General features: G+C 46.4%; 1 protein-coding gene across 5 annotated transcripts in view; it reads left to right on the plus strand.

The window, feature by feature from the left end:
- The window catches only part of LOC120896487 (homeobox protein unc-4), a 61,508-nt gene extending 48,614 nt beyond the window's left edge, over nucleotides 1–12,894 (plus strand). For all 5 annotated transcript variants that reach the window (XM_040300650.1, XM_040300651.1, XM_040300647.1 and 2 more), the window contains exons 4-5: nucleotides 9,662–9,801; nucleotides 11,865–12,894. In XM_040300650.1, the coding sequence (XP_040156584.1) occupies nucleotides 9,662–9,801; nucleotides 11,865–12,219 (495 nt within the window). In that variant the 3' untranslated portion in view covers nucleotides 12,220–12,894. The remainder of the gene's footprint in view (nucleotides 1–9,661; nucleotides 9,802–11,864) is intronic.

The following is a 12,894-nucleotide window of genomic DNA, read 5'->3' on the forward strand; positions in this document are numbered from 1 at the left end:
GCCAATCCCAGGGAAACTCTGAGTGAGGAAGATGAACAAAAAAAAACACAGAACCCCGAAACCATCTTGCTTCACACAATCGAATAATAACTGAACAGAGAGATAGAGAGAGACATGGAGAGAGAGAGAGTCAGAACAACAAAAACGCACATTTAAACGACTCCATACTGACCGGAGCAGCACCACCACCACTAGCGGCATGGGTTAGAAATGTAAATGAGATTTTGTATTAACAGATATTTTGAACCATTAATCAAACTCTCAATTTACTTCTGGTGGTGCGGCGGCTGCTGCTGTTGCCGTTGCTGCTGCCCGGTTTGGCCGTCATCATTTGCCAGAAGACATTTCATGTTTTTTATCCATTTTTGTGCACACAGGCACACATTCGATCCTTCTATTTCTCAATTTACGCGCCCGTCGGTTCCAGCCCGGCTACGATTCCAAGTCGGAGGACGATTCCCGTCCGGCTTAAGGATCGTAAATTGTTTTTTATTGTGGTTCTTTTTTTTCCGTTCCCTATTAATCGGTGATCGTTCCAATCGATGCCTGGGTGTTTTGTTGGAATTTGAAGATCGAACGGTTTAAGGCAGGCAACATCTTTAAATATTTTATAGAAAATTATCCAAGAAACAAATAATATTGTAAAAATCAACACTTTTCACCTCACTTTGTGAGTAAAGCAGTGAATTGGCAACAAAATTCATTAACACTCCCCCCACACCTTTTAATAACAAGCACAAGCCCTTTCTCCACCCTATTGAATACATCGAATTCAATATAACTCAACCTGGGCCGGTCCAGGGAGGAAAAAAGGTGTAAAATATTCAATCTTCCCCTTTCTGGTGAAACCCAACCCCAAACGCAGCTCAAACGCAGCCACAGCGTAGCCACAACAGCCGCGCCGAGACTCCCATTTCCGAAGGCACATGTATAACTTATGAAAGCCGTCAGGAAAAATTAGTTTCTCAATATTAATAGACTTGTTATACATTCACACCCTTCCCGCTGTGACTGAGAGCAGCCGCCGCCGCCGCCGCCGCGGGGGCTGCCGGCTGACTGCGCGGTGTGCGAAGGAAAAACAGAATTATCGATCGATCGAAACAGCCCGAACCGAACGCACGGGCAACGCAAACGAGTCGGGCCACCGAGGTCCCACCTCTCCCGAAACCACCGGAACGGATCGCGCGCGCCATTGTGTCTTGGAATAGGTAACTTCATCCTCATCATCATCATCATCATCATCGTCGTCGTCGTTGCTGTTAGTTACAGGAAGGGATACGAGAAAGCGAGGTACGAACGGTGGCCATATAATATGATCTCATGATCTCATGCTGATCGTCCGAAGAAGCAGAAGGAGTAGGAGGTGGAAAGGCCCCGACCCTGGAGCGGATTTGGAATCTTGGAACCCCGGTTTGCGGCAAATGAAGATGTTTGTGAAGGTGTGAAGAAAACAAAACTCGGGAGAAAATTGATAAATCTCAACCACCACCAACAGCAGGGAGCTGCTGGGAGAGACTCTGGGGTAGCAGAGATAGAAGGAAAGGAATGGAAGAGAAGTGAGGGAAAAAAACATAAAGTCATCATCCTATCGTTTGGAATTAGCACCGTTAGGTAATGGATAGGAGCAATTGGAAAATAGGCTCTAACGCCTCGAACAAGTCACTCCACACCTCGTCGTTGCGGTCGACTCGTAGGGCGGGTTCGAGCTGGCCGCACGAATTTTCACACGAATCTTTTCGAACGGGCGAATCACCGCATCACCTCGCGCCCGATGTCATAACAATGTGAAGAGGCGCGTTTTGGAGCTTCGGCACGCAACGGCAAAGAAGGAGGAGGAGGAGACTCACAATGCATCGTGGCCTCCCAATTGGAGATTAATTCTTCATTCAATCGTTACACTCACACACACACAAGCCAGAGGAGGGTGGGGAAAGAAAGATGTAATTGAGCATAGCTGTGGGATTACACATTGTGTCGTTTCATTGTTGATATTAATAATCGCAAATCGACCATTGTTGAATGGGATGCACGGGGAGGGAAATATCCTGAGAAACTCAATCGACTGTCGAAAGCTAATGGTGGAAGTTGACACAATGCGCTATGAAGTTAATGCGACAAATACACAGATAGTTGCTAGTTAATTCCACAATTTAAACGTCCAAGACTGAAGATTAGATTGAATTATAATGGAGATGGAACAATAGCTGCAGCTTCAAGCTATCGACTCGTGGACTTATTGTATATGACCAACACAATTGATCTTCTATGTAGTTGAAGGGGTTATTTCTTAAAGAAGCAGTATCGAATGAATATTAGGACAAAAGTACTCTTCAACAGCAGCTTCTAACTGCTCAACAACAACCTCATTCTCCAATTCAAAATTTAGAAGTTTATTCCTTAATTTTAAGATTTAAAATGACACGAAATCCGTATGTCAATCCAGATATTGTAACATATGTAACAGTTGAAGGTCCTATATCTTGAGCTTACTTGACTGTACATGTATTCCTTGTTGGAAATTGGTTATATTAGACCCTTAAAACCATAACAAGGCTATCTCTACGTCTCCACATTTCATAGTTTTGGGCTCATCACACTCACAAACTCGCCCGCCGAGCCTTCCGAGGGACTGAGTTTGATGGAAGTCGTGTAGAAAAAGCAAATAATTACCGTTTCCATTTCATCCTTCGGCAAAACCCTTCTGCCGCGACAGACACACCGGCGAAAGGTTGACCAAAAGTGCGAACCGGTACATCCTTCGCTTGTGACTGTCCTAAATCAGACGTCAAGCTGCAGGATGGAAGCACCATCTTGCCAAGGGCTAACAACCAAGGACTCCGCTGTGATGATCTCCAACTTCCTTAAGGCCATTTCACCGCTGAAAGAAGGATCATAAAAGCGTGCACATACGTCAATATCATCACACCTTTAGTGTTGAGCTTGGAAAGACCTTCAACTTGTTCATCCTGCTCGTGTACGTCCTTCCGAGGAGCAGCGCAACACAAAGAAGTGCCACCAGCTCGTAAAAACGTTCTCCAACCGCTATCACGTCTTGCCGATAAGAAAACATCATCCCCAAAAGGGCTCTCGTGTGTAATTTGCTCGCAATGCTCCCCTTTCTTTTTTTTCTTGCTCTCAGATCAAAACAACACTCACCAACAACCAACACCCAATCACCCTGCGCTGGGCTCCATAGCAACGTGCACCCTTTTGCATCCTCTTCTCCTCCGCGGAAGATGGCTGGCTGGCAGCGCGTACGTGTGACTAATGAGAACGTTTCTGTTCCACTCAGAACCCGGAGAACCTGCACAGAAGGGAAACCACCTGAGAACGGGGTGGGGTGGGGTTCGAAAAATCGAAACTTTTTTCGGCACATTCAGGAGGTTTCATTTGGGTATAGAAAATTGATTAAAATTAATTACCTTTACGGGTACCGTTCTCGCACATACACAGAGAGCGAGAGAGAGAGGGAGCACACACAAAAACACATCCAATCGCGAAGAACTTTGCCTCGTAGCCGCACAACCGTGGCGTTCTCTCTCGGTCGGTCGGCCAGCCAGCACAGTTCCGTTCGCCCGTTGGGATTTTTTGAAATGAGCGTGAAGCTAATGATTTTTACCGTGCTTCCATTGCCTTTGGCTTCCAGTCCAGACTCTAAAGGCGTGTGTTGGTATGGGTGTTTTTTGTTGTTGTTGTTGCCTTCATCTCACCCGTGCTAATCGAGACCGAAACCGAAGCCTTAACAACTTAATTTTGAAGAACGGCTTCAAACGAGCCAAATAAGGCATGGGTAAGGGCTTATCCCGTTTGCTGGGGCACTCCCTCCCAGTGCTGCTGCTAAATAGTTTCCAGAGTTATAATAATGTTGTGTGAAGGTTATTACTCTGCCCACTGTAACAGTCTCCCTCCCCCTTCCCCCTCCCGCAAAGGCTCGAAACGAGGCTAGTTTTTAATCACATCTTCCAGCTGGAAGGCATTTCTTTTGGAAGGCGAGGAGAGGAATTTCAAAACAGCACGCCGTTCGTGTTCACCTTTGCTGCCCTTTTCGGCACCCTTTTCGGTGAAGATGAAATCCGTGTGCCACGGCCTCGAGTTGGGGTTTCCTCATCCCCTTCCTCCCCTCCCCCTCTCTACCCCCATCGGGATACCTGTACGATGGTCGCCGTATGACGCCTGGCACTGTAGCCACATACTTGTAGCCCTCGGTGGTGTTCGCTCGGTGTGTTCATTAATTAAAACACTTAATAAATCATTTTGCGAAGTCGATTTAAAGTTGTAACCGATTTCTGACACCGTCCAGCGGTCCGATCCCTTCCGGCGCTATTGTGTGGAGGGGAAACGTGGCAGGCCACGCAACCCGTGTGCGTAATTTATCCTCATCTTTTGCGCATCCTTCATGTTCGCACTTGCTGTTTTGGAGTCTGGGTAGATGGGTATGGTGCAGTTTGGAAAGTCGTACGGATTGAAGTTTGTCTCCCCTTTGCTGCTGCATGTATTTATGTATCCCTTCGAGATATGAGGGGGGGAGGGAGGGATGCTATGGGAATTGTATCGTCATAGTTTTGATGTGATTACCTCTCCGTTCCAGAAAAATGCAAAAGTAAACGAACGAAGCGTTGTTTTCATTTGTGTTTGGTAAGTTTTGGTAAGTTTTTTGATAAACGCTTCCCACAGGACTCTGGACAGGAGCTAAAGCACTGTGTCGGTTAGAAGTTTAAACAACTCACCAGTACGATTTTTCTCCTATGTGCAGTGAATTCAGAGCACCTCCAATAGTTTGCCTTTTTGCCTGGAGTGCCTTCATGCTTCTTCTCCCCCACACAAAACAAGGGATGCTGGAACAAAGAAGAAGCACACACATACTATCAGCACACATAGCTCCCTTCGGCGCAAAAGTATTACACCATTTCCATATTAATAAAGCCCGTTCCGCACCGAATGCTGTCGAGATAACGCTGTCCACCGAGTCCACCACACATCGGGCAACAATCGAGAATATCAAAATAATCGCCCAGATGTGTGCGGTGACGAATCATCGAATACGAGATTCGAATCATTTTGCGGTTGTCACATATTTCGGACCTGCCCCTCTCAAATCTGTCGGCAGTTAACTTGAGGCAGGCCTGTGATTCTTTATCTTCGATCCCGCCTCGATGCCTATTGTTGGTCTGCAAACGTCATAGATAACGATTTATTCTGCGCCGGGGTTTGCTGCACCAGAAAGATGACCCTTGACGCTTCCCGGGAAAGCGAAGGGTGCGATGTGACTGTGGTGCATAAAAATTACATCAAAAATAGGTGTGAAATAGGATGGTGTACATCTGCCATTTTAGTCTGGAAGGATCGTTTGGTCTTAAGTCAATGTCTCACCTAAATTATTCCTTATAATGGTGTTTTTTTTTATGTGAAAACGAGCGAAAAATGGAAATACAAGTGACTTTAGACATTTGGCTTTTATTCAGTTTCTACCAGCTCTACTCAACTATTAATGCCATTCCACTGTGAACGATTTCAATTGCCCTGAATTATCGATCAATTCTATTCATTTACTGTGCTATTTTCTTACGGGCCTAACTACCTTGTAAATTACACTTGCTGCCTGTAACCGTCGCCAGTTCCTTTCGAAATTGGAGACACTTTTCAGGATAACAAATTAGGCCACCGTCAATGGAGCCCCACCACCTTCGTTTGGGCTCCATTGCCAATGTCCCGACAAGTGTCTGATGGTGACAAACGAAACGCACGACGACAACCCACCCATTCACCAGGATACAGCTCAACTTTTAAGCCTTGAAGCACTAGCCACTCGCAGCCTTGGAACACACACACATCAGAATTAGATGGGTGAATGGGGTGGGGAAGACTAGAGCGGTGTAATAAATAATTCAACAAAAAACAATACGCATATCGGTGTGTTCAAATTTGAGCGTTCGTGTGTGTGTCTTGTTCGGGGACGGCCGGATGTAATCACCATCAATCATTCACCAGCCAGCATTTCGGTCCCCGCTGTTCGACCGTGCAGGATGATGCTTTGTCCACGGCTGGCCTCGGACACATTTGGCGCCTGTTTCTGTGCTATACCTGAGCGCCAAGTGACAGGCATTAGGAGCGGAGAGAGAGAGAGAGGGAGCAAAAAAACCATTGCTATTTCGTTTAGCACACTCTCCAAAGGACACACGTTCCAAAGGACGACAAACGGTTAAACGGGTCACAAAAGAGCGCAAAACGAGACCAAAAGGGCTCGGATTGTGAATGCAACGTGATTTTCTTCTTTCTTCTTTTTTTTTGTACAGCAACGGGAGCAACCAATTTAGACGGACAATGGCAGGGTGAAGAAAATATTTACTTCAATTAAAGTGCCCGAAGGACGGGAAACGGGCAACTTACCGTCTTTTGCACAAGACGGTGTCGCGCGGTGTAGCGTACCACTTTATCAAAGCCAAGAGGCGGAAGTATTAAATTTCCGCTTTTTTGCCTCTCCCCCGACTGTCTTTCAGTGGCACCCTAGCTGGCTTGCCTTAAGGATCTGGAAGATGGTCTGTCAAAATGTGCCATAAATCAAACTTCTTCTGCTGTCAGCGTTTGCGTACGCGGCTGCAATCAAGTCAATTCCTTTTGGGTGTTGGGCCCGGCATTGACAGGAAAATAGATTCACCCGTCTCGAAAAGGGGATTGCCATTGGTGCATAGAAATGATTCACGTACAGTGACTGAACAAGTTGAAGGTAGTTGCTTGCCCGAGAGATTGTTTGCACGAAAGTAGCTCAAACACTGTCACTGGCGCGTGTCGTTGCGAGTTGGTCGTTTAAAGTATTCTATTCGTTCGATGTACATCGTGCGAACGAAAGTCCTGCTGGATCGTTTCAATCGTTCGTAAACAAAACCGGTAAAGAGCTTGTGGATTGAGTTACATCGTACACTTACACTCCGCCTCAATCAACGCTACAGCATCCAATTTAACCTCCGCAGGTTCAATGTATCTATTTAAGGTGAAAATTAAGCCGACCTGCTGTGTCGAATTTACGCAAGCTAGAGATGAAAGCCGCTTTAGTAACCTCAGCTGCTAATTTCCCCCCCAGCTCGCCAGCAACCGTTAGGAAAATTGCACACAAAATCTTCTCCCCTCGCACACGATCGTACACGATCGTACGTGCGTCATAGCTGCGTCTGCGTTCTGATCGGCCGCAGAACCGCAGGTGTGACCTCCGGCTGGCTGGCACAAAAAAAAGCAAGGGCCGACCATTTTCGCGCCGGAAGTTCAATGCCAACAGCCACAAATGCTTTCAAACGCTGCCGATGGTGGGTCGTTTTGTCTAGCCGGCACAACGGGATGGGGGTTTGTCTATTTTGCTCGGCGGCTCTCTCGGCTTAGCGGACGACTTCCAGCTTCCGACGGCGCTGTTCCGACACTAACAAGCTCTCCATGTTAATGGTGCAAACGCAATGCCAGTCGAACAATTGCAACAATTTGTTTGCCACTTTCCAGACCCAGCAGGAGGCGATTTTCTGTGATTTTGAGACAGTGAACAAGTGGTTGTTAGATTAGTGTTGATTGATGGGTGTTGAAAGAACAAAAAAGAAAGAGGGAAATTGACCCAACAAACCATGGGAAGATCTTGTAGCTTTGTGACCTTTCTTGGGACGTTTTTGAAAGCCAAACTAGTGCCACCAACCGTTCGCTCGTTCGATCACCCTTTTTCCAGTTTACAAACAAAATCAAAGCAATGCGCGCTGGTTGTTTACGAACACAGCACATTCAGATTTTTACTCATTTATGTTTTATCTTTGTTCAAACAGTTTTATCATCCTCTCATCCCCTCTCCTTTTAACAGAAGCAACAGAAATGCATTTTAAAACACAAATAAACTTCTGCACTGCACATTTATTTGCATGCGATAGGGAATGGTTAAACAAACGCAACACATTTCGCACTGCTCAACTTTCCCTCCACTCATGTTCGATATTCCTTGTCGATAATGCGGCGTGATGTCATCCGTCAAGCCTGCTACAGCCTGCTGACCCTTTTTCAACACTCAATATGCACCCGGTTTCTTATCACATGATCCTTGAAACATTCATGTTCGATCAAATCGACCGTGAGGGAAAGGCCCACTCACCGCACGACCCACTCGGATCGGACAAACGAGCCCTGTTCCCTTTTTGACACTAAAAAGCCACATCTTCGCAGTGGTCCGGGGAAAGAGCATCAAAAGATCGCCATAAATTTTACTGTCCCTTGACGGCTTGACTGCTCCTGTATTTTTTTTTTTTTTTTGCTTTCGGAATAATTCGTTTCATTTGCCGCACAGTAAGGTTCATTGTAATGAAATTTTAACCGCTTCCGGGTTTGGCTTTATCAGCCGTAAATTTGGTGTACTTTGTTAAACAGAAAAGAAGCCCCCAACTCGAAACTGCATGCTAGCAGATCGTTAGCTTGTAACAAGTATGCTCTTCAAGGTGTAACCGTAGCGTGCTCAAGACCCGGCGGATGGGTCTTGTAAATGGGCTAGAAAATGGCGCAAACATGCACCAAACATCCCATTTGCCCGGCAGCTCTGTTGCGCTGCCGCTTACAACTTTAGCTTGTAATATTTATATTAAAATTCGATTCGGTAGGATTAAGCCTCGGCAAGGTGCAGCTTTCAGTCTCTGTGTGTGCGTTTCTTCTGTCCAACAACTGCTAATGGGCTTTGCATAATGAAACGTGGCCAAGCGACAACGAATATTCGTGTACATAAATTCTTCCTTAAGTGAGGAACCCAAACACACACACACACATGCGCGTGATAACTGTGTAACGAAACTCTACGTTAAAAAGTAACTCCTTCGAAGGGTAAGACACAAGCAGAAACATGAGCATTTGCCTTTTCTCACTTTGTCGTGGTTCATTTTCTCGCCTCTTCAACTCAACTTCAACCGCGCAACCCGGAGTGTCGGAGCGCTTTGTTGGCAAACGGTGCCACAAACAAATTGAGCCATCAGCGCACACAGCGCGAGGTGCTAGCCTGCCGTCCAATTGCGCTTGATGCTTGGTACGCAGGCTTCAGCGGAATGGGAATGGGAACACATAAAAAACAAATCATAAGTCAAGTGTTACACACGTTAATCCCTTACCCTGTTTTTTGCCTGTAGTTCGTTTGCCCGCCATTCCCTTGCGCATCCTTTTTCGTTCTGTTTGTCGGGAGGATCTCGTCCCTTTTGGGCTCTTTTTTCGGCATCGGGCATCGACAAAAAAAAGAACCGAAAATCGTCCGATCCCGAACTGCCGCGCGCGGCAGGCGGCAGTTCCGGACCAAATAATTAATGGCCGATGGTTGAGCTAATACGTATATTTACTGTTCGTAAAGGCTCGACATGAAGCCCTCCGAGAGCCGGACAACTCCGAGCCGCCCTGGGGTTTTTTTCCGTTTCACTGACATTCTTCACACCGTTTAGAAGTTTGGAATGGGAAGAATTTAAGGATGAATTCATTTATACAGTCACACACACAGACACAGACACAGAGACAGTTGAAACACAGTTCTTTTCTGTTACAGATTTTTCATGTACTCTCGTCACACGATGAGCTTTTTATTATTCATTAGACTGTAATATTTCTACTCGAAATGGACCGTTCTTTTTTCTCAACCCTCTTTCCCTTCTCTCTCTCTCTCTCTCCACAGGTGTGGTTTCAGAACCGAAGGGCCAAGTGGAGGAAAAAGGAGCACACCAAAAAAGGCCCCGGCAGACCCGCACACAACGCCCATCCGCAGTCCTGTTCCGGTGAACCGATCCCGCCAAGCGAGCTGCGAGCGCGAGAAAAGTAAGTTTATTAAAAACTAGCACAAGAACACAATATCGGAGAAGATACTAGCAACAGTTTATTAAAAAAAAGCGAAACTTACCCGACACAAATAGAGAGCATTAAACACATCTCACACAAGCGCGCTCGCTCACAACACACAGATTAATGGCACCGTAACCACTTGCCAAACACAATTGCCTTTTTTTTGTGGTTGTTGTTCTGGCTTTATTCCTCTGGCTGCATATTTTGGGAAGTGCATATCGGCATATGCATATGCAACGCAAATGGCATAATAATTTGTCACTACAATCACGGGTGCTTTAGGGAGAGTGTTTTTCAAGTTCTTTATGGTAATGGAGCAAGCGTTTCAGGGGATCGATTCGCTCGATTTTGACCCCCGAAATTTCCCCCTCGCGATTCCGACGTTCCGCGGTTGACTGTATTGACTTTGGTAAATTTATTACACACCTCACAGGCTTACTAAATTGCTGCCCAACCGATTGAGCCACTGAGCGGGCATAAAACCCCGGGAATGAGGCGAGTACGCACAAGCTACTGAAGCGATGATACTGTGTGTGCCCGTTCGAATGGGATTAAGCTCCTGTTGCACTTTACTTTTTTATTGTTTTTGCACGATGCACTTATCCTGCGTTTGTGTTGCTGCTTCACAAAATGCAAAAATATGTGATTGCAGCCGAATAAAAGTAATTCTTTTACTCGCTTTTCTATTAGCTTTGGGGTGTAGTTGATATAGTTTTGCCGTTGGTAAGTGGTCCCTCGCTGCAAGCAATTAAATGAAAAGCTTCTGAAAGCTTCTGTAGATTCCATTTTATTTTGGTTGTGGTTTTTGACTGCGAGATAAATTACCGACACAAAAGCGATGATTTTAAGGAGAAATTTAGTTAAAATTTACTCCGCGCGCAACGCATTGAACAGCTTGGAAACGCACTTTTTTCGCCAAAGGACGACCTTCCAAACCACTAACAAGTCAGATAATAATGGTGGCAATCCCTTTACCTTCTCAATTTTTCACCAATGAGCATCCATTTAATGCACAACATTTAGCCAAAAAGCGCCGCCAGGCACATCAGGACATCCATTCGTTCCATCCATCCATCCCGTCAGCCATATGCGTGTGCAAATGAAGCGCACACGGGCAGCTGAAAACCCCCTGGATCACCCCGCGGGCCGGGAAACGCTGACAGCAACTGGAGCCATTTTACACAAACTCCACCACACGCGTTCAAAATGCGGGGAAAATCACTCGCCCTCGGGGGAGGGAAACACAAAAACAATAACACAGACAACCCTCGCCCACAGGACGAGCACGGGCGCACACAAAATGGCGCAAGTGTTTTCCATTTTTGTTTACGCGCTTTTCTCGCCCTTCGTCCCGGCGGCGGTGGCGACGGTGTTCACCCTCGCTTGAAAAACGGCCACCAGGTGACAGGTGGCAGCCGAAACTGCTGAATCGAACCGAGAGGGACGCGATTGGGGTGTTTTAATTAGTGTTTTGTAATCAAAAGCAAATTGCATCTCGTGCGGGGCGGCAACCGGGTCGATAATCGGTGACCATAAATTGGTTGCTGGAAAATTTGCTCATTGGTTTGTTATTATCTACCAAATAGGAGCAAACACATGTTTCACGTTGCTGTTCGATTTTGGATGAAGAAAATAAATAGAAAAAAGAAGGAAGAAGGAGATAAATTTTGAATTGAAATTCGTATCGATTGATAAAGCAAATTGAAAAATGGAAAGCAAACCTATTTACTGTCCAATGTGGAAAAGTGTTGACCAAAAACATCGCCAAATTGCAGCCAATGTGCTGCAGCAGGCTAGCTCAAAACCAGTACAGTAGCGCCATCTGTTGGTGCAGGGGTGAGCAACGCGCGTAAACAACAAATGCATCGCATTCTCGCGCATTTTCTCGCATTCTTGATAAGAATAATTAATCATTTAACCTACAACATCGGCGTGTGATTCATTAACAATAATTGTATTTACAACAATCACTTCACCACACTCCACATAACTAACCGGACAACAATCCTTTCTCTCTTTGCGCCTCTCTTCCCGTGCAGAGCCCGCCGTCGGAAGAAGATAGCGAAGGCACTCGAGCGGCAAGCCCGGAAACTGCGCGCCAAGGGCATTACCGTCGATCTGGAAGCGCTGAAGGCCGAGTACCTATCCCAGCACCGGAACAACTCGGGCAGCGATTCGGAGGACGACGACGACAACGACAACGACGACGAGGATCCGATCGACGTGGTGGGCGGTGCGGAGTCGGGCGACGAACCGGAGGACTGCTCGATGCAGCGCCGGGACAGCGTCGACGGGGACGGGCTGCTGGACGATGGAGCCGGCAGTGACACACCGCGCAACAGCATCAGGCCCAACCCGTTTAGCATAGAATCGCTGCTGTACAACAATACGTGAAACCGGACGGCGGACAGTGTCTAAGCCGGTGCTCTATGATGGGGCGTTCTATGCAATTCCTTCTTACACTAACCGAGCGAGCGGGCGAGCGAGATGGGTGGAAAGTCGGAAAGTGTGTTCCTAAAATCTGTACATGTGTGGTCAGTTGCGCCGGACGAAACAGTGCTCCCAGTTTGGAAATTGCAATTTTATCCTCGATCCTGTGTTCCCATTCCCCCCTCCAAGAAGCAATCTTACCAGTAGGTAGAACCGAATGTTTGCACAACGAAGCTCCCTGTCCCTGCTTTCCCCGCTCCCGCAGAACTGTGTGTACTTGTGTAAACCATGCACACAGCTGCATTATTTATTTTAATTAATATTTTACCTGTAATTATTGTTTAACGAAAACTAGTTCAAAGGCGTATTCCCATGCACACACACACGCTACAAACACAGCGCCATTGGCTCTGGAACGCTCGCACATGCATGCACTTCGACAAGTCGCCACCGTATGCGGAGTGGCGCTAGTAGCAAGCAAAGAGAACTGACGATGCAAACACGCGCGATAGTGAGAGCGCGAAACTATACAAAAACCAAGGCTAGAAAAAAGCGATCCCAAAATGTTTAATGTCCCTTTTGAGCGGTCCCATTTCAAAAAGATGAAACGATCAAAAGCTTTTATTTGTGCAAAAAAAA

The sequence above is a fragment of the Anopheles arabiensis genome, chromosome 2 (assembly GCF_016920715.1).
Source record: "Anopheles arabiensis isolate DONGOLA chromosome 2, AaraD3, whole genome shotgun sequence".
Taxonomy (NCBI): Eukaryota; Metazoa; Arthropoda; class Insecta; order Diptera; family Culicidae; genus Anopheles; species Anopheles arabiensis.